Consider the following 26,936-nt stretch of genomic DNA (forward strand, 5'->3'; position numbering starts at 1 on the left):
AACAAAGCCACACTTAGATGTTCTCTGTATTACTGAACACTGGTTAACAGAAGACAAAATTTAAAAAACCCCACTTGGCGAATTTACTCTAGCTGGTTATTCTTGTCAGAACAAAAGTAAGGGAGGTGGAACAGCAATCTATGTCAAAAAATATTTAAGATACAAAAGCCTCACAAAGTACAATAATATGCAAATAGAAACAGACTTTGAATTCTCCTTAATTATCTTAACAGACTATAACCTATTGATACTGACTGTATATAGAGCCCCTGATGGGAACATCCAAACCTTCAAACACTCCCTCGAAGCACTACTCACAAAAATTCACTCACTAAACAAAAATCTATTAATAAGTGGAGACTTTAATATTGACTTCCTCACACCTGGAAAAAACAAAGATGAATTGTTGAATATTACAAATTCATTCAACCTATCCCAAACTGTAAACACACCAACCAGGATCACAAAAAATTCAAAAACAGCTCTAGATCAGATTTTCATAAACACAGACAAACTACACCACTCAATCAAAGTCATCAGCACAGGTTACAGTGACCATGAAGCCCAGATACTAACAGCGAATTTAAATTACTTAGGGCAATATCCCACAATAACTAAAATGCAAAGGAAATTTTATGATGATAATATAAGGCTTTTTAACTATCTGTTAAAGGGCTGAAAACTGGGCAGAGGTCTATAAAGAAAATGATGTAAACTACATATTTAATTCCTTCCATGAAACATTTCTCCACCACTTCAATACTGCATTTCCACTGAAATCCAGGAAAATCGGAAACAAACACACAAACTCATGGGTAACAAAAGGGATAAGGATTTCCAGCCAAAAAAAGCGTGACTTAAAAAATCACATGAAACACCATGACGTCGATGATCAGTTTAGGTCATATTGTAAGACCTATTTTGCAATCTACAGGAAAGTTATCCAACAAGCAAAAAAATTATACAATGATAAATTTATAAAGGAATCTAACAATAAAATGAAAGGCTTGTGGACAGTTGTAAAAAATGAAACAAACAGTAAGCAGCATGTTATAAACAAAACATTAAAACTAAATCTAAATGATGAAGTCACATCAGATCCCCAAAAAATAGTAAATCGTTTTAATCACTATTTTAGCAAAATAGCAGAAAACCTGATAAAGAACAACTGCCACACACCAAATACTCAACACCAAACACTAACAGAAACCATACCAGTACAGGCATCAATGTTTCTTCACAAAGTCTCCAATACTGAAGCACTTACAGCTATAAAAGGACTAAAGAATAAGTACTCCAGTGGTAGTGACAATATTACAGATTTAATTGTAAGGAAATGTGGAGAATCCATTGTAGAACCCCTAACCCATATAATAAATGCATCCTTTACAAATGGAGTTTTCCCTGACCTACTAAAGACTTCTAAAATTACCCCACTTCACAAAAAGGGCTCTAAAAATGATGTAGCCAATTACAGGCCCATAGCACAACTCAGCCCATTCTCAAAAATATTTGAAAAAGTATTTTACACCAGATTGGAAGACTTTACTAATAAACTATCCTTATTGACAAAACACCAGCATGGTTTTAGAAAGCAAAAGACAACTACCACAGCTATTTATGAGTATCTCAACAAAACCTTAAAAGCACTGGATAATAAGGAAATCACTACTGGTATCTTTTTAGATTTGTCCAAAGCCTTTGATGTAATTGACCATACCATACTCCTTAAGAAGTTATCAAATAAAGGTATAAGAGGAATTGCAAACAAATGGTTAGAATCTTACCTGTCAAACACATTTCAAAAAGTTGAAATTAATTTTGAAAAAAAGAATACAACCACCCATCAATCTACTGTCCACACCTCTGACACAATGCCTATTAGATATGGTGTGCCACAAGGCTTAATCCTGGGACCCATACTGTTTCTGCTATACATTGATGATATAAGCACAAAGCTTGCTGCAGGACATACCACACTATTTGCCGATGACACAAGTATACTAATAACGGGTACTGATACAGAGGACCACAACCAAAAAATTAAACTGCTTATGTCGTCACTGAGCAAATGGTCCAATGAGAACAAACTGATTATAAACATACAGAAAACAACGTACATCAACTTCAGACTCTCATCCCAAAAACAAGAAATGCCTGATGTGATTCTAAATCAAGTTTCTTGGCATATGGCTTGCAGAAAATCTTAAGTGGGAGACTCACACAAATTATATCTCAAAAAAGCTCTCAACTGTGTGTTACATTTTAAGGATATTCAAAAAATCAGTCACAAAATCTGTTCTCATACATGTATATTATGCTTACTTCCATTCTACATTACAGTATGGAATCATATTTTGGGGGAACTCACCTGGAGGTAGATATATTTTCAAAATGCAAAAAAAGGCAATATGCATAATATGTAATCTAAGACATAACGAATCATGCAGACAACATTTCAAAACAAATGGCATTATGACACTGCTCTCTGCTTACATTTATAATATCGTCTCATTCGTCAAGTCATACCTGTTAAACAATGACTGCACACTAAAATTCAATGGAGATATTCATAACTATGCAACAAGGCAGCAATCTGACCTACATATGATTCAGTCCAGAACTACCTGCTACCAAAAAAGTGTTTTAAATGTTGGGATACAAATGTATAATAATTTACCCAATGAAATCAAAGCAACAAAGAACCCAAGAGCCTTCACACATAAGTTAAAAAAATATCTCTTGGACCATTGCTTTTATGCAGTTGGTCATTTTTTTGAAAGGGGTTAAAAATGTAAAAAATATGATAAATGTTCAGTTAGGTCTGAAAATTATATACTGTGCATGTCTATGAAATACACTGGACTACTTTACTATTACATTTGTATTGGCTGTTTGTATTTTACCATACAACATTTGTATTTACTGTTTTGTTAAAGATAGCTAACTTCCTCATTGCAAAATAATGTAAAATCAATTTATTAAATATTACCTGCAAATATGTTCCCTTGACCTATCCAATATCGTATGTACAACCTTACATTTGTATGATTTGTATTAACGGTTTTGTTTAAGATAGATAATTTCCTTGCTACAAAATAATGTAAAAATCAATTTGTAAAAATTACTTGTAAATAGCTCCCTTGACCTATCCAATATCATATGTACAGCTGCCTGGATCAATAAAAATACAATACAATACAATACCTCAACAGAAAATTTCCAGCTATGTTAAATCACTTTCAATGTAATTACAAACTATGTGGTAAGTACTTGTTTGAAAACAAAGGGGGGAGGGGGGGGGGGGGGGAGCAGTACTGAACATATAGTAGGAAAAGCAAGAGTCTCTCTATACAATGTTCATGACCTGTAAGGACTGAGGGAAAAAAATCACATAGGACCTGTAGGTATGAGTAGTGAATGTGGGAAGAGAAGGTGAAAACAGGCAGCTAGCAGGAAGGCAGTCAGAAAAAGAATATCTTCTGACATCATCATTCTCACCAGACACATCTTAATAGTAGCATATTGTAGGGTTGGAGATGACAGAAAAGTTTCAAAAGCATCAGGTTGGTTTGTCAGTATATGATTGCTGCAATTATTAGAGAATGTAGGCAATGGGTCATAGCTTCACATGATCAAATGTCTGATATTGTGGATGAGTAGGCCACAACTTTTGAAGGATAAGTACTGACAATAAGTGTCCTGTAAGGAAGGGCTCAATCGGTTTAAGTAAATATTCACTGAATTAAGAGATGATAGACTGTGGAACTACTGGAACTGTGCTTATTAACTATAAAACTATCAAACAAAACAGGGAAAGACAAAGGTAAGTATCTGTCTAATCAACATGGATGTATAATAAAATGCTTCTCTGCAACCCTTCAGTTAAAAATAAATACAACAATCTGAAATTGAGCTGTAATGCTGAAACAGCATGGTACAATGCATTATAGAGAACTGACATGGAGAACCAGCAATTTGATACACATTTTTATCCACATACAAAATGTAAACACTTTGAAAGGCCAAATTACGACATAATGGAAGATGATAACTTCTTATGGACTGTGTGTGGTTTATTTGTTTAATAATCAACACTGCAACACTGGGAACAAAAATTCCATCTTTCATATGCCAATTGGGCACAAATATGACAAGGAAACTTATTATATATCTGTGAAAGATCTTCACTTCACACAGTTTCTGTCTAATAAGTTAGTGAGAACTTTCAAAGACCCTTTTCAATAGCAGCCTTTAAAATGAATGTTCTTTTTTCTCTTTTTTCCCTTTTCTTTTATACTTCAATTTCCCATGAGGAGGAGTGGTGGCAGAAGACAAAAATGTTTTTCAGTAAAAGGTTTTACATGCTTAAATTTTTTTAACTGCATAAAACTTGTGAAATAAATTCTGATTTTAAAAACACATATTTAAGTGAAAAAAATTATAGTTTTAAAAATTTTTAATGAATTTCCATAAAAGTGAAAATGTAATCAGATATGATGTAGATGCTTTTATGGTATAATAATGATGCTGGTGGTGTCTGAAAATGTTACTGATAGAGGTGCAATGAGGAGCACTGCAATAGGGTCCTGTGAAATCACAAGAAGCAACTACCAGTTATTGATGGGGAGGACCAAGGATGGAGAAAATGGAGAAGTGTGATGAGGTGGATATTGTTGACTAGGGCTGGATGGAAGCATGTATCTTTGGATGGATTTCATCAATAGGAAATGGGAGTTGGTTTACAATCTGGCAGGAGAGGATGGATAAGGTGAGGATATGCATTTAGTACTTGGATTCATGATTACTGGGTAGAATGTTGGGTGCCTGGACTGAATTTTCTGAATTATGTATTGGGTCCAAACATGCTGCAAGAAGAGAAGAATGTGTTGGCTGGTAATGAGCTGTGCATTTCATGTTAGTTTTCACTCAAGGGTTAGTCCTAAATACTTCACTGCGCTGGTGAGAGAAATAAGGTGATTGTGGATGGACGATGGAAACACCTAGTGTTGCGGCCAAAGATAAAGGATTGGCTTTCCTGAGGATTTATTTGATGTTTCCATGTATTACACTACTCAGGCAGGAGATTCAAGTGATGCTGGAGGGAGGCATGGGAAAATTGGAGGGTTTGGCAGGTAGCTAGGTAGGCAGTATCATAGGTATGTTGCAGGAAGTAAGTTGGGGGAGAGAGTTTGAGCACTGGGAATGTATGCAGTGCACAAGATGTAAAAATGGGGGGCACGGAGGGAAAGAGGTAGGATGGAATACCTGCTTCTGCATCTTTCACTCTACTAGCATTAGGGTGAAAGATGCAGAAGCAGGTGTGACTGATTGTGCCTTGTATAGGACAGTAATGAAGGAAGCATGCTGTAAGTCAGACATAATTAACTGAGAGTGCATAGGTTTAGATTGAAAAGCAGTCCTGAATGCCACACTCAGACAAACTTTTTTTGGATATCAAGGGAGATAAATATGGCAGATTTATGTTTATTTAGTTGATGGGTGACAAGGTAAGTAAGATAAAAAATAGTCATTAATGGAATAGTTGGGATGAAAGCCACACTAGGTACTGAGAACAGATAGGTATGTTGCAAGGTGCTTATGGATTTGTTAGGTAAGGACAATTTCAATGATCTTGTTAAAGTCTGATGTGGGGCTGACAGGCTGGAAGAATGTGAGGGTGGTTTATCAGATTTTAGGAGGACTGGGAATTTGGATGTTTTACACTGCTCTGGGTAATAACTTTTGTAGATTAATTATTTTGATGTGGCTCAATGACCAAGTGCAAGTCTTTCAATTGAATGCCACTACTGCAGCTCGTGTGTCACAAATCCACACCTGTTATCCAACCAGGCAAAGCGAACTTACAGTTTAACATTGACTCCAAAGGATGTGTTTGTAAACTTCTTTTAATACTGTTGATCTATGATTTAAATATGTCTCAACAAAAAAACTGTGTAGCTGTAAAAAGAGTATCTGCATCCATTAACTGTTGACTGTTAACAAATTGAAATTTACATAAAGCTATGAAAAGGGGCAATTATTTATTTCGTTCATTATGAAGTAAACTAAATGTAACAAATCACACATGGGCAACAGCATTTTTATCAATAATCTAGATGCTAAATGGGCCAGTAATTTGCTCAGCATCACAAAGCAGAAATTACCTGTAATTCATATCTCATTTTGTTAACTTGAACTTCAAGGGAAAACCTCAAAGCATGCTCTTCATTAACCTTCTGTTCCAGCTCATTTACCTGTGACACACAAAACTCAGTTAAAAGGTGGTTTGACAGAACAGAAAAACAGCAAATAAGTATTGAGTATTTGACCCATTTTGTGGTTCAGGAAAAGAACTAAATGATATGACAGAGAGAATGAAATAAACAGAATCTACAACACAGGAAAAAAAGAAAAAATTAAGAATAAGATATGTAAGTAATACTATTATAATTCTGACATAGGTCTTATATGCTGCTATAGTTTTATATACAGTTGTTAGTTAAAATTGGAGCACTGGAAACAACTCATCAAAATTAAATTAGAAATGATATAAATATGATATACAATGACATAAAACATATACTGTTGAGAACAATAAAGTAACTCAATATTCCCTAAATAAGCTGATAGTGAAGCTGTCATACTTTGATAGGAGCTGCGACATTTTGTGAGATCATATAGAATGGTATTCTTGATAGCTTGTAATCAAAACTTCACAATATAATGGTTGGTACTTACAGTATCTGTAATTCGGAGTAACAGAGTCCCCAGGATATGGTAACATACTGGGCACACATTTGGAACAATGCCAAATACAGTACTCTGGGAGATGCAATTCACTTCCAAAGAATCTAATGCACAACTGAGCTTTATTGAAGGTCATAATAAGGGGCACTTATTGGAAAAGATTATTTGCTGTAAACTGCTCGCCACTGTCTGCATGAAGGAGCCCATTATAGGTGATGGTGTGTATACTAGTTAAGCATAATGAACTTCATGAGCTAGGTTTAACAACCTGATAATGAGAGCATTGTCACTAGAAATGTGTTGTAGAGTTGTGCATAGGATAAATATTGTAACTGAATGCTATCAATTATTACTGTAAAAACATAACATACTGTTACCTCAGATCCATAATGGACACTATTAATTCAGATGGTGTATATGGTGTTTTCTCCGAGGCAGTCTGAAGAAAGCAACACATACTTACTGTTCAACACATTACATATGTCAATGAACTGTATGAAACAGCAGTGTTGTACCAACACTCATGATAAAGCAATACAGACCATCACAAAAGTGCTTGTAAGATATCTGTGATACTGAGCAGCTGTCATATTTTGTGATCAATTGCCGGTTTTAGCACACATAGAGTCAAGTTTTTCCATGTCTTTGATGTATAAATCACTGTTAGAACAGTTCTAAGAACCTTAAACTTCCCCCTAATGTGATAAAATTAAAGGAAAGTATGAACAATTTGTACATTTCTGTTAGAGACACCAAACTGTAGTACTTCCAATCTAGACACAAAGCTTGTAGAAAACCCTACAAGGAAGCAGTTAAAACATTAATAGCACATATGTATGCAGAACGGATGAAGAAATCCAATAATGTTAGCAAAACAGCATGGAGTTAAGTAAATAAGGAAAGCAGGGGGAGTGATAATGCAGTGTGCAATAACATAATAAGAGGCAATGAAAAATTGCTGAGTGATCCAAAGGAAGTATGTGAGAGATTCTTAGACCAATTTATTAAGATGAGTATGGAGGATGTGACTGACCCACCACAGGTGCTAAATCTCACTTGTGTCAGTAATTTATTCTTCCTGAGGTCTGTTACAGAATTGGAAAACCTGAAAACCATTTCCAACTAAAAAGCAAATACATCCAGTGGCTGGGATAAAATCGCAGCCAAATTTCTGGAAGAATGCAGTAATGAATTAATAAGCCACTACAACATTTAATAAACAGCTCTTTCAGTCAGGGGTCATTTTCTGACTTTTTAAAAGTCACTGAAATAAGACCAGGGAAGAACTACTGATATACAAAATTATAGGCCTATTTCATTGACATCAGTACTTAGTAAGTTGTTGTGAAGGCTACTTCTTAACCAACTTGAATCATTTTTCTCGAAGTACAATCAATCAAAACTCTCTCAGCATAGTTTCAGGAAGGGTAGGTGTACAATAACAGCTGTAGCTACAGTTTTTCAAGTGATCTTGAATAAAGTTAAAGATGAAAACAAAGTTCTTGACACCTTTTTAGACATGTCCAAGGTGTTTGACTCTGCAAATCAGTCTATTATTCTATATAAATTAGAAACTTATGGAGTCAGAGGAGTGGCATCACATTCGTTAAGATCATACCTTGCTGACAGAAGACAATGTGTTAAGTTGTAACATACAAATATGGGACATATACAGTAAAATAATCATATAGAACTTGTTTATTGTGTATGTCAATGATGTAGTAATTCCACAAAATTCAAATTTGCTTAATTATGCTGATGATACCTCCTACATAATCTGGAGCTCTACAAAACAGTTAGTTAGCAGTGCAAAATAACATAGAGAACATTAGTATCATTACAGAATATCTCACCAAAAACAAACTGGTGCTAAATAAGGACAAGATAATTCTTATGGAGTTTCTGCTAAATTATATATCAAGATAAGTGGATACTGAGCCAGAGTTATCAGTTAAAACAACTGCTGAACATGAATTCATGGATATTATAGTGGATGGACCTCTTAAATAGAGGGAGCACATCAGCTACACGTGTAAAAAAATCTCATGTAACTCCTACCTGCTAATGCCTTTTTTGCATAATAGCACCACCTGTCTTAAGACAAATTTGTTTTGGAATTATACACTCCCACCTACAACATGGTATCGAGATTTGACTGGACCACCACCGATATACATGGCTAGAGCTTTCAGAGCCCAGAAAAGAGCAATTCTGATAATAGCTAATATTATTAAATGTCAGTCCTGTAGAAAATACTTTATTAAGCATAACGTACTAGCAGTGTATTCATTGTATGTTCCCAGGACTATACTGTTTGTAAAAGAAAATGTGGGGCATAGGACAATCAACAGTGAAATCCATAATTATAATGCAGGAAAAAGAGAGGATTACCACATAAAATTTAGTGATAAAAGAGCAACAGATCATAGTCCATTTTCTGCTGGCAGGCATTTTTATTACAGACTACCAAATAGCACAAATCTGTGACATGGAAACATATTTAAGAGAAAATTAAAGCAACTGTTAATTGATAAATGTTTGTGCTCCATCAAAGACTTTTAATGTTGTTGTGTATAATTTATCTTATTTTTAAATTGTTATTAATGCTCATATGTTTATAAACAGATTATGTCCATGACTGTAAAAGTTATTATGGACAGATAAACCATTTATTATTACTATTATTATTTTATACAGCCTGCAGTTTCATGATATGACAAGCTACATTCACAGAGGCTAAGCAACTTTCCTGTTGAAGTTATGCCTATGGGTGATATATAATCTTTTGGCATTTACTGCCTTTTCATGGAATGTTTACCAATGGTTGAGACTGATAGTAAATTGTTTATATACAACTACTCACTTATGCATTAACTGTGACACAGCTCAGCCTATGTATGTAGCATCAGTCTCCAATTCAAGTTATTTACGTGTTGTAACCAGACATTGTACATACTCAAAATGAGTATGTATCCCTGAACCTAAGCACCTTCCCAAACCTTGATTCACAGTTAGAAGAAGCTATTAAAATATTTCCAAAATTATCACTAGCAACATATCCAGAGGATAGATTTTTTCTTGAAAACAGTCACTGTAACATCTTGTGTCACATGATGAGTATGAAAATGGGATTTAAACAGGCAAAGAAAGTCATCAGTAGATAAGGACTGTCAACCATTAAATATGTATATTGCATTAGATGCCTCTGTCTAATCTCTTCTTATGCAAACAAACAAATTTCATTGAGGATATAGTTTATTTTTGTTTTCCACGTTAATGTGAAGTAAAAAAAAAATGTTGATTCAGGTTCATAAAAAAACTGTGTACAGAACTGTTCAACTGCTTAAAAATAACAGTGTATGAGGATAAAATACATTTTTCTAAAAAATATTAAACCAATTAATCATTAATTCATTCCATAGAGTTCAGATGGAGGAGAACCTTCAGTTATATAGTAAGAGACCCGAATATAATAACAGAAACAAGGTAGCACATGCTACACTAACTGTTAAGTTTGACTAATGAACAACTTCATAGATGATATTAGTTACTAGTATTTATCTTATTTTATCTGTATTTAAAATTACGGGAAATTACTATCTTAATCAGCACATGGTGCCTACTACATTGAAAACATGTTTATTTTCCACTTCATAAAGCTTCACATTTATGGAAATTCAGCAACTGGAGATGGGACACTGTAAATAAAATGCGTTTTGTTGCTAAATTGGTAAAAGTGCCAGCAATTGCACAAAACATGGAGCATGTGAATTTACCTTTGAAGGAAGTGTAGGAATTCTTCTAAGAAACCACACCACAATCCCATAGGTGTAGTGATGAAATGCCCTTGTATGGCATAGCAGCCCATGTACTCTCACTGAGCGCAAACTTTGCTGTTTGTGGTTATTACACCAAAACATACTTTCTCAGAAGGAGGATAGGTCTTTTCATTTGTCTTCTTACATTGCATCTTATAGTCCATTTCTCTGCTGTACTCAGCCATGGCTGATTTGGCAGGTCATAAGTTTAATTTGATGGGTTTGTCCCTGGCACATTTCCATTTTCTTCAGTTGTTTGCATGGTCGTGATAATACATGATTTTTCACACCGGCATGTGATAGCTTGAGCACATTTTATTGATCCCAATGGTGGATGTTGGATGGACAACAAGACTACATCATTATGTCCCTTTGAAGCAAGCCAATACTCACAAAGAGTTATCTGAAGATGACAAATGTCCCATGGCCAAAATATGATGGATACCATATTAGTTTATCTATGTGAGCAACAAAGAAAAAAATATTCCACAGATTTGCTAGCAAAATATGAAATTGTGTGCCTTGTTCCTTTATAAGGAAGAAATCCAGAAGTGACTGATTCACGTGTAGCTGGAACTTTTCTTCCACTGCACTCAGCTCTCTTACCATCCTACCAAGGTATCACAATATGAGTCTGTAATGTCTTACATTAGCAACCACTTACCTGAGCAATTGAAGAGTTCAGTTTCTGATTTCAATTTCTGAAAATATTTTACAAAATTTGCATCACGTATATGCAGCTCTTGGTCTAATTTTCTGCTCTCCACATGCAACACATACATCATTCAAGTGGTGAAAATATTTTATTTACAGTTTTAGATAAAAAATGTTTATGGGTCGAGATAATTAATTTTGTTCAGCAATGAACATCTTCAGGTCAATGCAGTAAAATGCAGAAGTCACAAACAAGCAAACAACTGCACCACAAAGTTTCTGTACTATTTTATAAATCATTAAATGGTCATACCATGGAAATGGCACAACTAATTGCAACACTATCACCAATAGTTAATAGTGACCCTTGAAATATTTAAATTACTTTATTCATAGTCACTGATCACATTTTTTAAAGTATCCAGATAATTAGTTCTGAGATCTTCAGAATGGTGTAATATTCACAGAGATCTCAAAATGTTCATAACTATAGGAAATTAACTGTCCAACTCGTTAAGAAATTGTGTTCAAAGACTGTGAATAATATAATTAGAATATCACCAGGCTCACAGTTAACTGTTGGTGATGATGTTGACAGTAGCAAAATATAAGTGTGCTTTGTGAAATACAGCATATAAAAACTTGTTTCCATTAGCTGGCTCAAATTCTTATATTGTTTAAGCATGAAACCTCATCTGGGATTTTGCTGGTTTCCTCCTGCATCTGGTGTTTCCCAAGGTGGTGGATAGGGGAATGCGTCCTAGATTTGGGTGCAACTGAGGAAATGAGATACTTGTGGCAGACCTTAAATAAACTAACCTACAAGTGGACAGCAGCAGTTGTAGTTTGACTATAACTGAAGACAAAGTCAGTACAGCTATACAGTAAATACAGACAGGTGAAGATGGCAACAATCATCCCAGCTATCTGAGTAGAATGAGAAAGCAAGGAAAAGCTAGCACATAAATCATCTCACTACTGCAAACCATTTGTATCTATAATGTATCCTTCTGTGACTAAATTTTCCAGAACTAAATTAGTCTCCTGTTAGATCTCTAGCTGGGGACAGTCTCCAAGGGGATTAATAAAAGTAAGTGAAATGAAAATAAATTTACAGCGAAGAAAATATATAAGGGAGTGGTGACTTGGAATGTTAGATCACTGGGAATCTGAGGTAAATTGGGGAATATAAAATGGGAGGTGAAGGCAGTGCGCATCAAGCACACAAATATCCATCTAAAAACTCTATCTGAGCACTTATCAGACTATAAACAAATACCTCAAGGATCAGTAACATAAATAATCTCAACTTAAATGTGGATGCACATAAAACAATCATATTTGCAGATGACACCACAATTCTACCAAAATAAACTACATGGTGTCTAGAACATATCTGGTTTCACAGATTTAAGCTGCATCATCAGGTGAACAATGTTAAAAGATTATAGGCATACCCATTGCTCCTAGTCAAAAGTTACTATACACAGATTGGAAGTGATGGGTATGCCTATGATCTTTTAACATTGTCCACCTGATGGTGCAGCTTAAAGCTGTGAAACCAGTTGTGTTTTAATAAACAACAATTTTATCAGCTGTGAGCGGAATTCTTTCTGACATCATGCCTTTCAACAGCTGCGGTTACCCAGAATATAAAATTGTTTGTGAACAATGAACTAGTTAGTAACAGCACTGAAACCAAATTCCTAGGACTTTGACTGCACAGCAATGTAAAATGGTATAAGCACATTGAATACCTTAATGCAGAACTGAAAAAGACATGTTACCTTCTTTGCACACTGAAACCATGCTATAGTGACAAAACAGAAATGAATGCATAATATGACTACTTCCACTCTTGCCTTAAATATTGAGTCACTTTCTGAGGAAACTATACAACGGCTAATAGCGCTTTCAAACTACAAAAAGGGCAACTAGAATTTGGAATTTGCTTTGGATGCAAACCTAGAGACTCTTGCAAATTTCTGTTTATAAGATCTGGTATTCCTCCATTACCATGTGTATAGATTATGGAAACCTTTATATTCTTTAAAATAAATGTAACAGGTAGGGACGGCAAAATGTAAGAAAACTGTGATATACACTTTACCAAACAAAACAAAAATTTAAATATAACCCAAATCAACATGTCTCTGTGCCAACATGGTGCTTTCCACATGGGAGATAAACTTTACAACAAACTTCCTGAAAACATAAAAGTTATTACTGACATCAAAACCTTTGCAAAATCTCTAAAGTCATATTTACAGCATCACTACTTTTACTCCACTGAAAAATATTTAAATTTATAGAGTGTGTTACACAAATATTTAACGAACAAACTGTTTTATTGTATGTATGCCTAGAAATCACTTTCAGAAGTGTGCTTCTAACTCGAATTGTCTGATGTCTTATGGAAAAGATGCTTCTGTAGACAACATGACTAATAAATACAATACAAAAAAGCTACAAATAGACATATTAGGAGTGGGTGAAATTAAATGGAAAGATGATGAGGGTTTCAGGAGCGACAATCTTCATGTAATAAACTAAGGTGATCAAAACAGAATGACTGGATACAGGCCAACATAGGGATATAGTGATGATAAACAGAAGTCTACAAACAACTTGAGAAAGTTCTGCAATACGCAGAAGACAGAGAGTACCTCTATTATTATGAGTGGCTGACATGTTCAGGTAGGAGAAACACAAAGAACTGAAGTGAAAGGAAGGTATGGATTAGGAACTGGAAATGTAAGAGAACAAAAATTTTTAAAACTTTTTCTGGTGATCACAAATACATCATTTCAGAACCAGCCAAGATGATGTCACATATGGAAAAACTAGGGGATGCAGGACACTATCAAACTGAGTACATTATTGTCAGAAAGAGCTAAAGAAACCAAATCAAATAAAGTAAGTCTTATCCTGGACCTGATGTATGCATATACAGTGATCATACAGTTCAGTACAAATTACAAACAAATTGAAAGCAAAACGCGAGAGGCGGGCAACAAATGAATTTAAATGCTGAGTAGCCTCTATCAACATAACAGTTTATGTTTCAGTGCTGCTAATGCACCAGCAGTCTTCCAGAAATTTCTGGAACAAACTATTGCCAGTATTCCATAATGTGTCAGTAATCTGAAAGATATAGCAGTGTGAGGGAGAACTCAGGAAGAGCATATATCAAATCTCCAGCAGGTCTATCTGTCCTTTTGAAAACTAGGCTAAATGTAGCTAGTCAAAATGCTCCAACTTCCAGTCTTGTATTGAGTGTATTTAATGTTAGCGTAGGCCACAGATGCATCACCCTATGGTGTCAAGGCTGTTCCGTTGCAAAGTACCAAAATGGTTCTGGATGGTCTATTGTGTCTGCCTCTAAGACATTCACCACAGCACACAAAAAGTATTCCCAGATAAGGAATGAGGCATCGGCAGTTGTCTTTGTCATCCAGAAGTTCCACATTTTCCAGTAAGGCAACAATTTTCATCTCGTCCCAGACCATAGCTGTTGTCCATATTTGGCCCCAAGCCAAACTTGCCTGAATTGATATCTCAGAGGTTACAGCACTTGGCTCTTTTCTTCTCAAATAACCACTGTTTCATCCATTATTGTACATTGGTCTAACATGTGAATGCAGATGTGCTATTAAAGTTGCCTACAGGTCTTGATGAGGAATCTGATTAAGAAAAGACTTCCAGAATGAATTTTCACTCTGCAACAGGGTGTGCAATGATTTGAAACTTGCTGACAGATTTAAACAGTGTGCCAGTTCAGGACTCAAACCTGGGACCCTTGTCTTTCATGGGGCAGTACTGACTGAGCTGTCCAAGCATGGCTCATGACTCATCATTGCAGCTTTACTTTCACCAGTACCTCATCTCCTACCTTCCAGACTTCAGACTTCATGAAAATTCTCCTGTTTCTGTGAAATTTGGAAAGTAGGAGATGAGGTAAAGGTGGAAGTAAAGCTTTGAGGGTGGGTCATTAGTAATGCTTGTACAGCTGAGCCAGTATAGCACTTGCCTCTGAAAGGTAAAGTCAGAGGTTTGAGTCCCTGTCCAGCACACAGTTTTAAACTGCCAGGAAGTTTGAAACAAAAGACTATTTATTTTCACATTGATTCACAATTGGAACACTTTGTGAAAGGATTTCCCACTATTTCCAGAAATTTTTCAGCAGCCACAAATAACAATCCTCTGTTGAGGCAGGTTTGCCAATTTGTGAAAACTGGCTGGCCACAGGCCTTTCTATCAGCAGTCTTCTTGGAACTTCATTGTTTCTTTTTACAGTGCCATGCCATAAATCTTTTGGAAGGTGTTCTATTATTGAATTAAGATGATTTGAGAGGTTCCGTACCCCAAGCCTACAAGCCAGGGTCTATCCCTACACAGCTGTGGGATCAGGTGCATGTAGTCTTTGTGCTCCATTCCACTGGGCAATGTGGTTGACTTTAATAGATGCATATTTTCATTTCCATACATCATAAAAATGCAACAGAGCATGACAGAGAATAGCACTAAGACCCTGGCCACTGTTTTTCCTATTGAAGCAGCCCCACAAACTATGGTCACAAATCATGGACCACAGTTTGTTCCACTGGGTTTCACTGGTTTTGCATATGGAATGTGATCAAGCTCAGCAGAACTACGTTGCATCCTGCATCTACTGACATGACTCAACATTTTGTGTAAACATTTAAATTGCAGATGGAAAAACTATTTCCATCCTAGCCTACTGATTCTGCACTGCTTACTTCTTTATCCTCTTACCAGGTCATACTGACCCATCATCGAAGCCTGGCAGAACTCTCACATGGACACTCTCATCATTCCTTGACAGATGTGTTGCAACCTCTATCACTACAAGAAGAAGAAGTTACCACACCCTTTGAGGTGGGAATCCCTATCTGGGTGGACACATTTGGACATACATATCGCTGAAAATGTGTCTCTATCACTGCTCAGCAAGGCTGCCAGTTGGTCCTGGTGGTCATAAAACTTGAAGCATCCTTCTCTGGCACTGGAATCTGATATCTCTGAACCATCTGGGGCAAGCTCCACCTCTGGATCTGCCACACTGGCAAGGGAAACCTGCCTCACTCACTGCCAGTACCTACAATGGCAGACAAGGTGTCAGTTGTGCCATTCATGCAATGTCAACCTCTGGATCTGCATGCCATCAGGAGCAACCCACCTTGTCCAGCCCCAGGACCAAGAACAGAAGATGTGGGGTCTGGTGCCAGGATGAGATCTGAGGCATTCCCAGTTTTCCAGAAATCATCCATCACTCCTTTAGAGGTCATCCAGCCTGTGCCCAGTTTGATGTCAGACCCACAGCTTTCACTGGAATCAGCAGAATGTTGCAAGTCAAAGCTACTGTCAGCTCCTGCCTCTTCAGCATTGGACCTGGGAGGGGCTCCACTACTGAAAGCACCTAAAGCTGCACTCCAGCATTTGCTCCAGATTGCACTTACCTCATCTTTTAGCCATGATGGTTCAAGGGGGAGTGGGATCTTGTAATTTTTCCAGATGTAGCAATGGATCACTTGATGTAATTCTGCGTATGCCTGACAGGTCACGAGATATGGCCTGAGAGGACACATCTGCCAGTGCCAGGTCACATGGCAAAACAGCTGTGGCAGATTTAAGGGCTGCTGCAGACCTCCACAGTCTTATTTGTCAAATGACTAATGTTTACAGCAAGCTCTCTGGGGTATCTTTTGGCAACAACCCTACAAGAGTGGTATTCTCCTGGACTGTTATCTGGACTTCGTTGTTACCTCATGACAATGCTTGGTCAGTACAATGATTGCCTGTCTACCTAATGTAGAACTATATACTTTATGAATATGGTGTCTGTTCTTTGGGACGTGTCCAAAAGAACAGACACTATTGATGATCTGCAACCACCTAGACGGTTGTTGATATACAGGGTGATCAAAAAGTCAGTAAAAATTTGAAAACTGAATAAATCACGGAATAATGCAGATAGAGAGGTACAAATGGACACACATGCTTGGAATGACATGGTGTTTTATTAGAACCAAAAAAATACAAAAGTTCAAAAAATGTCCGACAGATGGCGCTTCATCTGATCAGAATAGCAATAATTAGCATAACAAAGTATGACAAAGCAAAGATGATATTCTTTACAGGAAATGTTCAATATGTCCACCATCATTCCTCAATAATAGCTGTAGTCGACGAATAATGTTGTGAACAGCACTGTAAAGCGGTGAGGCATTGGCGTCGGATGTCGTCTTTCAGCATCCCTAGAGATGTCAGTCGATCACGATACACTTGGAACTTCAGGTAACCCCAAAGCCAATAATCGCACGGACTGAGGTCTGGGGACCTGGGAGGCCAAGCATGACAAAAGTGGTGGCTGAGCACACGATCATCACCAAACGACACGTGCAAGAGATCTTTCACGCATCTAGCAATATGGGGTGGAGCGCCATCCTGCATAAACATCATACGTTCCAGCAGGTGTTTATCAGCCAGGCTGGGGGTGATGCGATTCTGTAACATATTGGCGTGCCTCCCACCTGTCATGGTAGCAGTTTTGCTGTCCAGCGCGATTTGTCGGACTTTTTTTTTTTTTTTTTTTTTATATAAAACCCCATGTCATCCCAAGCATATGTGTGTTAATTTTTACCTCTCTATCTACATTATTCTGTGGTTTATTAAGTTTTCAAATTTATACTGACTTTTTGATCAGCAGGTATATCAATGCGGACAGGTGAAACTGTGTGCCCCAACCGGGACTCGAAAAGCCACCGAGTGAACAGAGGATAGCGTGACTGCAGGAACTATCTCATGCACGCCTCCCGTGAAACCCCCATTCTCACCTTATATGTCCACACACTACATTCGTAGTGTCCCTACCCAACACACTCATTACTCATGGAAGACATTCTTACCAAGTCCTGTACGAGTTCGGGGAATATGTGTGCATCCACATAGAAGAAGAAGGTCATGTCCAGTATTGCCAGAACGATATACTTATATGGATATGGTGTCTGTTCTTACAGACATGTCCGAAAGAACAGTCACCATTGATGATCTGCAGCTATCTAGAATGAAATTAGAATTATATACTAATACCTTCAGCTGCTGACGGATGTTGATATATATCAACGGGGACAGGTGAAAATGTGTGCCCTGACCGGGGGTAATGACACTACGAATGTAGAGTGTGGACATATAAGGTGAGAATGTGGGTCTCGCAAGAGGCAAGTGCAACATAGTCCCTTCAGTTGCACTATCCTCTGTGCCTTCGGTGGCTCAGATGGACAGAGCATTTGCGATGTAAGCAGAAGATCCCGGGTTCGAGTCCTGGTCAGGGCACACATTTTCACCTGTCCCCGTTGATATATATCAACACCCATCAGCAGTTGAAGGTATTAATATATAATTCTAGTAATGTAAAACTGTCTCTGCTCATCATTAAATTGACCTTTGTGTTTCACGTGAATAAACTGAGGGCAAATGAGTGCATCAAGAGCATGGTTTGTATCTCAGTGTTTTTCCACTTGAACCTCTGAACAGTGTTTTTCAGCACTGATGTGTGAGTTATTCAACAAAAATTGAAATTACTGTATTGAACATAAGTTATCCACCTCCACAATTCTTTGTTTTGTGTATTTCCAGAAGAGTCAGGAAGTATTGCTTTCAGTGATTTGATTGTAAATAAGTTGCGCTTACTGACTGAAACAACAAATTTACTGATTTCTATGATAAGTTTCAGAGATTTAAAACCCCATTACCAGGTGGATTTACTTCTGTTAACATCAAATGTTATGTTGTGTTAAGACTGCATTGTCATATTAATGGTGAAGGAGGTTTAAACCTCTGAAACACATCATGTAAATAGATAAATTGTGGCTGGTAATGATAAAATTGTTGTTTCATTCAATGTCAGTGACAGTCACCATAAAATTTAACCAACAATATTCACATTTAAAGCTATGGTTAATAAAATCTGTGTTGTTGAAGAAGCAGACCTACAATACTTGAGTTAAGCCTCAGTGTGCCAATGGTTAACAACCCAGAAGAAATTAAGAATACAGAATTTGCTTCTAACTACAAACACAGTAGTATAGTGAAAAACTATGTTATAGTGCAGCTGAATTGTAGCATGTGTCTTCTGGAATCTAGATGAGCATATGTACATGCATGTGCATTCCAAAGTGCTAAACAGTATTATTAAGCAGGCTTTTCTCTCTCTCTGTCTCTCTCTCTCTCTCTCTCTCTCTCTCTCTCTCTCTCTCTCTCTCTCTCTCTCTCCCTCCCTCCCTCTCCCACCCCTTTTACATGCAACTACTTTTCTAATATCTCTGAAGTTTAAAGCATCAATTTCTATGCTAATATTAATTCATATAAGATTTTTTACTTCCTTACCTATCATAAATAAAAGACTAGAGACAAAATTTGCAGCTGGTAATGCGCTATGACTTTTTCTTACTTATTTTGCTTCATATTTTAAAAGTTATGTAGATTGTGCAATAGTAGGTGAACACTTTAAACATACCTCTTGATAATGTTCAGGGACATTATGAATGTTATAAATGTCTATAGTGAAAAGAGCCTGCAATGGCATAAAATTATTTGCTCCTTTTAACCGAAATTTTTTCTTATGGAAGATATTCAATATGAGCCCTTCTCCATCAATGTTATTTGTTGCTGAGCAGTCATATTGTGGTATACTTGACTCTAAGTAGATACATCATCTGGATCAGTCACACTGCAATTATTCAACTTCAGCTCTTTCATTGTGTGGGGACAGTTTCAGGTTTTATCCTTTTGCTATCAGATGAAATGTGTGTAGGCATATTTGGAGAAGGTGAAGACTGAAAATGTTTCCTGACTCATCCTGTCATCACAGTTTCACTACCTTACCTTATTGAAAGAATAGTAGTAAGATACATGATAAAATGGCCAAATACTGAAATATTTAAATATTCCAAAGTACTCTTTGGCTTTAGTCATAAAATATAATTAAAAACGAGGGTAACAATATACGAGGGCCGTTCAGAAAGTAACCTCCGGTTGATTTAAAAAATACACCAAGTTAAATAAAAATATTTTAATATATACATCTTACAACTACATCTTTGCACTATTTTTCTACATAGTCTCCATAGCGATTGAGGCACTTATCGTATCTCTTCACAAGCTTTGAAATTCCTTCTGCATAAAAATCACCCGCTTGTGCCTGGAGCCAGCCTGTGACCACATCTTTGAGCTCTTCGTCGTCATCAAACCGCTGTGACCCGAGCCATTTCTTCAAATGCATGAAGAGGTGATAATCACTTGGCGCCAGGTCTGGGCTGTAAAGTGGATGGTTGATAACGTCCCACTTGAAGGACTCAAGAAGGGCTGTTGTTCTGCGAGCAGAGTGAGGATGGGCGTTATCGTGCAAAAAAACGATACCGGAAGTCAGCATACCACGGCGTTTGTTCTGTATAGCCCGTCGTAACTTTTTTATTGTTTCACAGTACACGTCTTGATTAATGGTCATACCACGTTCCATGAATTCAACCAACAACACCCCTTTGGCATCCCAAAACACCGTTGCCATCAGTTTTCTGGCAGAAAAATCTTGGGAGGCTTTTCTTGGTTTGGTAGGCGAATTTGAATGTGTCCACATCTTTGATTGTTCTTTTGTCTCAGGGTTCACGTACTTAATCCAGGTTTCGTCACCGGTCATGATTCTGTTTAACAATGGTTCTCCTTCGTTCTCATAATGTGACAGAAAGTCTAATGCAGAGGCCATTCTTTGAGTTTTGTGGTGGTCGGTAAGAATTTTGGGCACCCATCGTGCACAGAACTTACGGTAACCCAATCTTGCTGTCACTATCTCGTACAAGAGAGTCTTAGAAATCTGTGGAAAACCAGTAGACAACTCCGACATTGAGAAACGTCGATTTTCACGAACTTTTGCATCAACTGTCTGAACGAGTTCGTCAGTCACCAATGATGGTCTACCACTCCTCTCTTCATCATGAACGTTTTCTCGTCCACTTTTAAATAAACGTACCCATTCACGGACAACTCCTTCACTCATAACTCTTGGTCCGTACACGGCACAAAGCTCACGATGAATAGCTGCTGCAGAATATCCTTTGGCTGTAAAAAACCTTATGACAGCACGCACTTCACATTTGGCGGGGTTTTCTATTGCAGCACACATTTCAAACTGCCACAAAAACTAAACTAGCGCAGGCACGACGTTCACTCGACCACGGCTTGATGCCGACTGACCTGTTGAGTGCGTGAACGCACAGATGGCGTCGCTACTCCCCCCACAACCCGCACTGTGACCAATCGGAGGTTACTTTCTGAACCGCCCTCGTAATTACTAGGATCAGCAGAGTTAATGCCAGTTTTTGCTTGGTAAAGTGGTATCTGCTGGCCAATATCTTCGTTTTGTGACTTAACGTGTCCAAACAAGAGAAAGTAAACTTCATCACTCATAACATTAAGCACATTAATGTGCCCACCATCATCACTTCTTATATTTACAAATCTGCTCGCCTATAGCTAATTACAAAATAATATCTCAATCCTAATGGATGGGAAAATATTAATATGATGACTGGAAACTTTTATCAGCTTGACCAGCTATCACATTACCTCCAAACATGTCACGACTACATGTGCATGTCTACTGTGACCTAAATGAGGACCAGATTTCCTTAATGTTAAAAAACAGTTTCCTTTTCTGCACTGGTTTCTGCCAGAACCTTAACATGGCTTCTGGGAAGCAAGATACATCAATTTTTCCCTCACAGATATTTTGCAAAATAACATGCTGCTATATTACATTTTGTTAAGAAATTTTTTTCAACAACCTGTTTCTGAAATTCTGCTGCAGTAAAACTATAATGGTGTGGGCTATGAGGTGCACTGACACTACTGTTTCTCTGCCTGGACAATTGTGAATTGTGTCCCAGCACCAGTAGTTTCTTGTTCTCCACCATGCTGTTTTTCATTAACTGTAGCTCTGACTTGAGTCTCCGGATGCACACTGCATGCTTCCTCACTTTCTCTCTTTCAGTCTGGAGTTCACTTTGCAAATGACTGTTACCTCCTGCTGATGCATTTTTTGATGCATTCTAAAATAACATAATGAGAAATGGTAGCAGTTTTAATAAACCACATATGCAGTGAAAATATATTTTAGATATCACTCAATGAAATTTCTCTAGCATCTAGTGGTGAACACAAGGGACAGTTTTCCTTCAGTTTTTGAGACATATTTATATATTACAGAAGGAAACTGTATGTAAGAAATAATTATTCATAATACCCATATCATATTGTCAGTTCAACTTAAACAACAGAAATACTTACCTTATTACACTTCATTTTGTTTCCAAGGTTGCTGTCTTTTGTGTACTCTGAGATATTCCTTTCACTAAAGGTTTTGTTCAGTTTTAACAAACAGTTTTGGTTATCTGTTTTGGAGCATTGATTATTAACATTGACTGAATTTGTACTTGATCGGCGTCCAAATGGTTTAATGTAAGTGGGAATCCGGCTCTGTCTTCCAGAATACATGTCTCTTTTTGAATTCATGTGACACTGTTTTCCTTTAGATACAGAAGATGAGGAACAAGTCTCTGAACTAGAATAATTAAATGATGCTTTCTCCTTCATCTCAGCCTGGTGGTGCTCTTTAAGATAACATTTCTGATAAGGCTTGGTGAAATCTTCAGAAATTGTTGTGAATTTTGACATGTAGTTTCCCTTTTCTAGGGTTTTATTGTTTGAAGAAGTACCCCTTCTTACTTTGGTAGTATGAAACTTAAAATTTTCATTTTTTTCACATGATTCTTCTGTTTCTGTGTCTTCATGACAGAGAGTAGAATCTGAACTTGGACTATTCAGAGACCCACAGTCATTTTCCTGTCCTTCTACAGGATGTTTTTGTTTAAAATTACAAGTTTTTGGTGGATATTCCGATTCTGTATCTGAACTACCACCTGTTGTGGATGTTTCCAATGAATCACTTCCATCAACACCCATTTTTGAAAACTTATGATAGAAATGTACATTTCTTTTTCCAGCTTCACGATCTGGATAAAATTTTGGGTTTCTGGAGGAAGCTATTCCCTGCTGTTTACCAACAGCTTTACTATAACTACCTGATTTGTTGTAAACAGTCATTTCAGCTGTTATGCCGCTTTCAGTTTTTGAATTTTTTGTGCTATTAACAACTTTCTTCCTCACACATTTACTACCATTGGCAGTAGCTGAAAAGCCAAGACATTTGTTTCCAGTATTTAAGCTACTCTGACTAGCTTTATCACCACAAATACCATCTGCTCCAGTTTTAAAGCCTCTGTAGTAAGGAGTGCTAGCTATGGTATTTTGGTTACTGTTACAATCATTTTCTGATATCCCAAGTTGAACACTGTTGTATCCCTTAGGATTATGAGAAATTTTAAAAAGATCATTCTCCACAATATCACTACACTCAGAAGTATCATAATATGATGTATTGTGGTTTCTTGTTGCATTTATGTTTGTTTCAGGGTAAGAGTGGTCTTGAGCAAACAGCTGAGAATTGCAGTGACTAGCTGAAGCTTTACATATCTGTTCATTTTGGGTACAAAACTGTGGTTCATTGTTTTCAGTCCCATTTTTATTTGAATGTTTACAGCTGTCTTTATTTAGATTTATACTCCCTGTAAATTTACATGTGGGGCTTGCATTTATCTCTGCTTCTACTGCATTATTTGAAGTAGAGATGCTGTCTGATTGTTCATCATCACTTCTTTCATGTTTTGCTTGTACTGGAAAATCACTATAATGATATTTCACTGCATCATTAAGGTTCACAGTTTCTCTACCTTTAGACGTGGAGCTTGCATTTATCTTTGAATCTATTGTCTTCTTTGAAGAAGAGACCCTGTTTGATTGTTCATCATTACTTTCTTCATGTTTTGTGTGTAATGGTAAATCATTATAATGATATTTTACTGTATCATGAAAGTTTGCATTTCCTATATCTTTACATGTAAGGCTTGCATCTGTCTCTGAATCTATCGCCTTCTTCGAAGAACAGATGTTTGATTGTTCATTATCACTTTCTTCATGTTTTGCTTGTACAAGTAAATCATTACAATGATATTTTACTACATTGTTGAGGTTTGATAATTGTGTACAATCAGAACCATCTACTATTATCTTATTACTTTTGTCGAAAATATTATTTCCAGTTTCAATTTGCTTTGAACTACTAATTCCAACAAACATTTCTTCACCAATATCTGATACCTGTTGCTCATGTAATTTCATGTTTCCACAATCTTTTACTTCAAATGATTGAGAATAATTGCATCTTTTGGTGCATTCTTCAGGCATGACACCATCAATAGTATTCTCCCTGCTGATTAAATCTGGAGCAACTTTACTTATCTGTGTTTCAGAGTGTACTTCAGCTGTAGCTACTTCACAGACTGTGGGTTTGAGCACAGTCTGCTGAACCATTTCTGGTTTGTGCGCATTATTCTCGTTATGACATCCTTCTGAGTGTTGCAGGGGTATATCATTCCCAATATCTGTTGTGATGGAGGATTCAGGTGCAACACATTTATCATGTGATACAAGAGGCTTTTTCTGTAGATCTGGTGCATCAGTTAAGATATGCAGTGAAAACGATGTTCTTACATTTTCAGAAGATGACAAGTCTCCATCAGATTCAACATCTTTATCAGATTTTAAATCCTTGGTTGGAAATGTAACAATTTGCAGTTTCTCTTTTTCATTTAGGCCTGTTATCAAGGGTTGTGTACATTTTTGTAACAACATCTCTTTTAATTCTTTCTCTAGTTCTTCAAATTCAAATTTTGCCTTTTGAAGTTCACATCTTAAACTAGCATTCTCTGCAATTATATCATTTAAAGATTTTTCTTCATTAGTGATTGGTGAATACTGTGACACTGAGTCTATATTATATTCTGGTAATTGTCTCGTAAGTAGCTGTTTTGTTACTGCCAGTTGTGTTTTTAAATGCAGATTTTCTTTGAAAATGTTCAAAAGCACATCACTGGGCACACATCGTGCTTCATTTCCATCCATTTCCCTTGAACAGACAATGTTTTCCATATCTCCTTCCTTTACACATTCATTTGTAATGATAGAAATATTTTTAGGTAATTCATTTTGAGACATGACAGTTTCTGCAACAGTGAAATTCCTTTCTGAACTGACCTTAATATCTTTGTCAAATTCATGTGCAGACTGGTCAGAACATACTTGTATTTCTAAGGAATTGCATGATTCTTTTAAAGAATATTTTTCTTTTATACCAAGATCATGAACAAACAAATTCAACAGATTTTCATTGTTCATGTGCAGCAGGTCAATAACACACTCCACTTGCAGACAGAGAGCACTACTTTTTTCTTTAAGACTTTCAAGATTTGAGATAAGCTCTGGTAAAGAGTTGCTCAGTTCATCAGACTGAATTAATTTTTGAAGTATGTTATATATTTCTGAGTCATGAATTTCTGTGAGCTCCTTCAGTTCTATAAGATGTGCTACAAACTCATTCTTTAGAGTTTCAGTATTTTGTTGGGCCTGCAATTCTCTGTCTCCCAAATCACTTCTTTCAAAAATCAAATCCTCTTTCTTGTCAAACACATTTTTACCATCAAAACATATTTTTTCATTTTCTTTTGAGCATCTTTCTTCAGTATCCACAGTCAAGTCTTCCACACAGTCTTTTATATCCCTAAATATTGGACTGTATTTTGAGATAATGGCTTCCACATTTCCACAAGATGAAATGAGTGTATGTACAGCTCTTTTCAGATCTCCCTGAAAAAGAAAAGTATGACTATTAATGGAAAATAATTCTATATTGTGCTACAAACTCAATATTAAGACCAAATGATATGTTACTAAAATCAAAGGATTTCATTTCTTTCCCTAGCCACAAATACTTATTGCATATTTTATCAGCCAACTGCTGTTCTGATGGAGTGCCACACTTAAACAGTGATTCCAGAAACAGCCATTAGTCAACAATAGCTGTCACTTAAATGGGTATTTATACTATAAGGAGTAAACCAAACCTCGCACTACAAAGAAGAGATACTGAGTGATAATAAGACACATAAGTAAGATTGAAATTGTTGCTAAGCTTTCAGACAAAGTCCTCACTTTGAGATAACGGACTAACAGAAAACACACACATAAACAGGAATGGCTATATATTCATGGTACTGCAACCTGACTCAGTGATGAGTTGTATAAGGTGGAGTAGGTGAGTTGAAAAATGAGAGAAGAAAAAGAGGCTGATAGATGGGGAGGAATAGAGAACAAGCAAATTGGAATAAGATATGAATGTCACATGGACAAGCCCACTGCAGTAGGAGCTGGTGTGGTTGGTGGCTGGGATGAAGAGAGGGGGTGGGGGGAGGGGGGTGGAGTATGAAATAGAAATTATGGATATCATGGAGAGAACAGTGTGGATATAGGTTAATGGAGTGAAGTGGGAGGCTTGGGAACAGAAGTGGAGGTCAGTGTTGGATAAGTGACAGCGAAGACTGAGGCCATAAGGTTTGTAGGGCCAAAGGATGTGTTCCAATATACATCATTTAGAGAAATTGGTATTGGTGTGGTGGATACACATGGCATGGATTATGAAGCAGCCACTGGAGTTGGACATGTTGTGTCCTTGGCCACAGTTCA

General features: G+C 36.8%; 1 protein-coding gene across 1 annotated transcript in view; it reads right to left on the reverse strand.

The window, feature by feature from the left end:
• LOC124722186 overlaps nucleotides 1-26,936 on the reverse strand; it is a 260,469-nt gene that overhangs the window by 62,185 nt on the left and 171,348 nt on the right. Inside the window, exons 8-10 of the mRNA XM_047247385.1 lie at nucleotides 22,587-26,060; nucleotides 22,085-22,348; nucleotides 6,168-6,257 (exon numbers count right to left, since the gene is read on the reverse strand). Of these exons, the coding sequence (XP_047103341.1) occupies nucleotides 6,168-6,257; nucleotides 22,085-22,348; nucleotides 22,587-26,060 (3,828 nt within the window). The remainder of the gene's footprint in view (nucleotides 1-6,167; nucleotides 6,258-22,084; nucleotides 22,349-22,586; nucleotides 26,061-26,936) is intronic.

The sequence above is a fragment of the Schistocerca piceifrons genome, chromosome X (assembly GCF_021461385.2).
Source record: "Schistocerca piceifrons isolate TAMUIC-IGC-003096 chromosome X, iqSchPice1.1, whole genome shotgun sequence".
Taxonomy (NCBI): Eukaryota; Metazoa; Arthropoda; class Insecta; order Orthoptera; family Acrididae; genus Schistocerca; species Schistocerca piceifrons.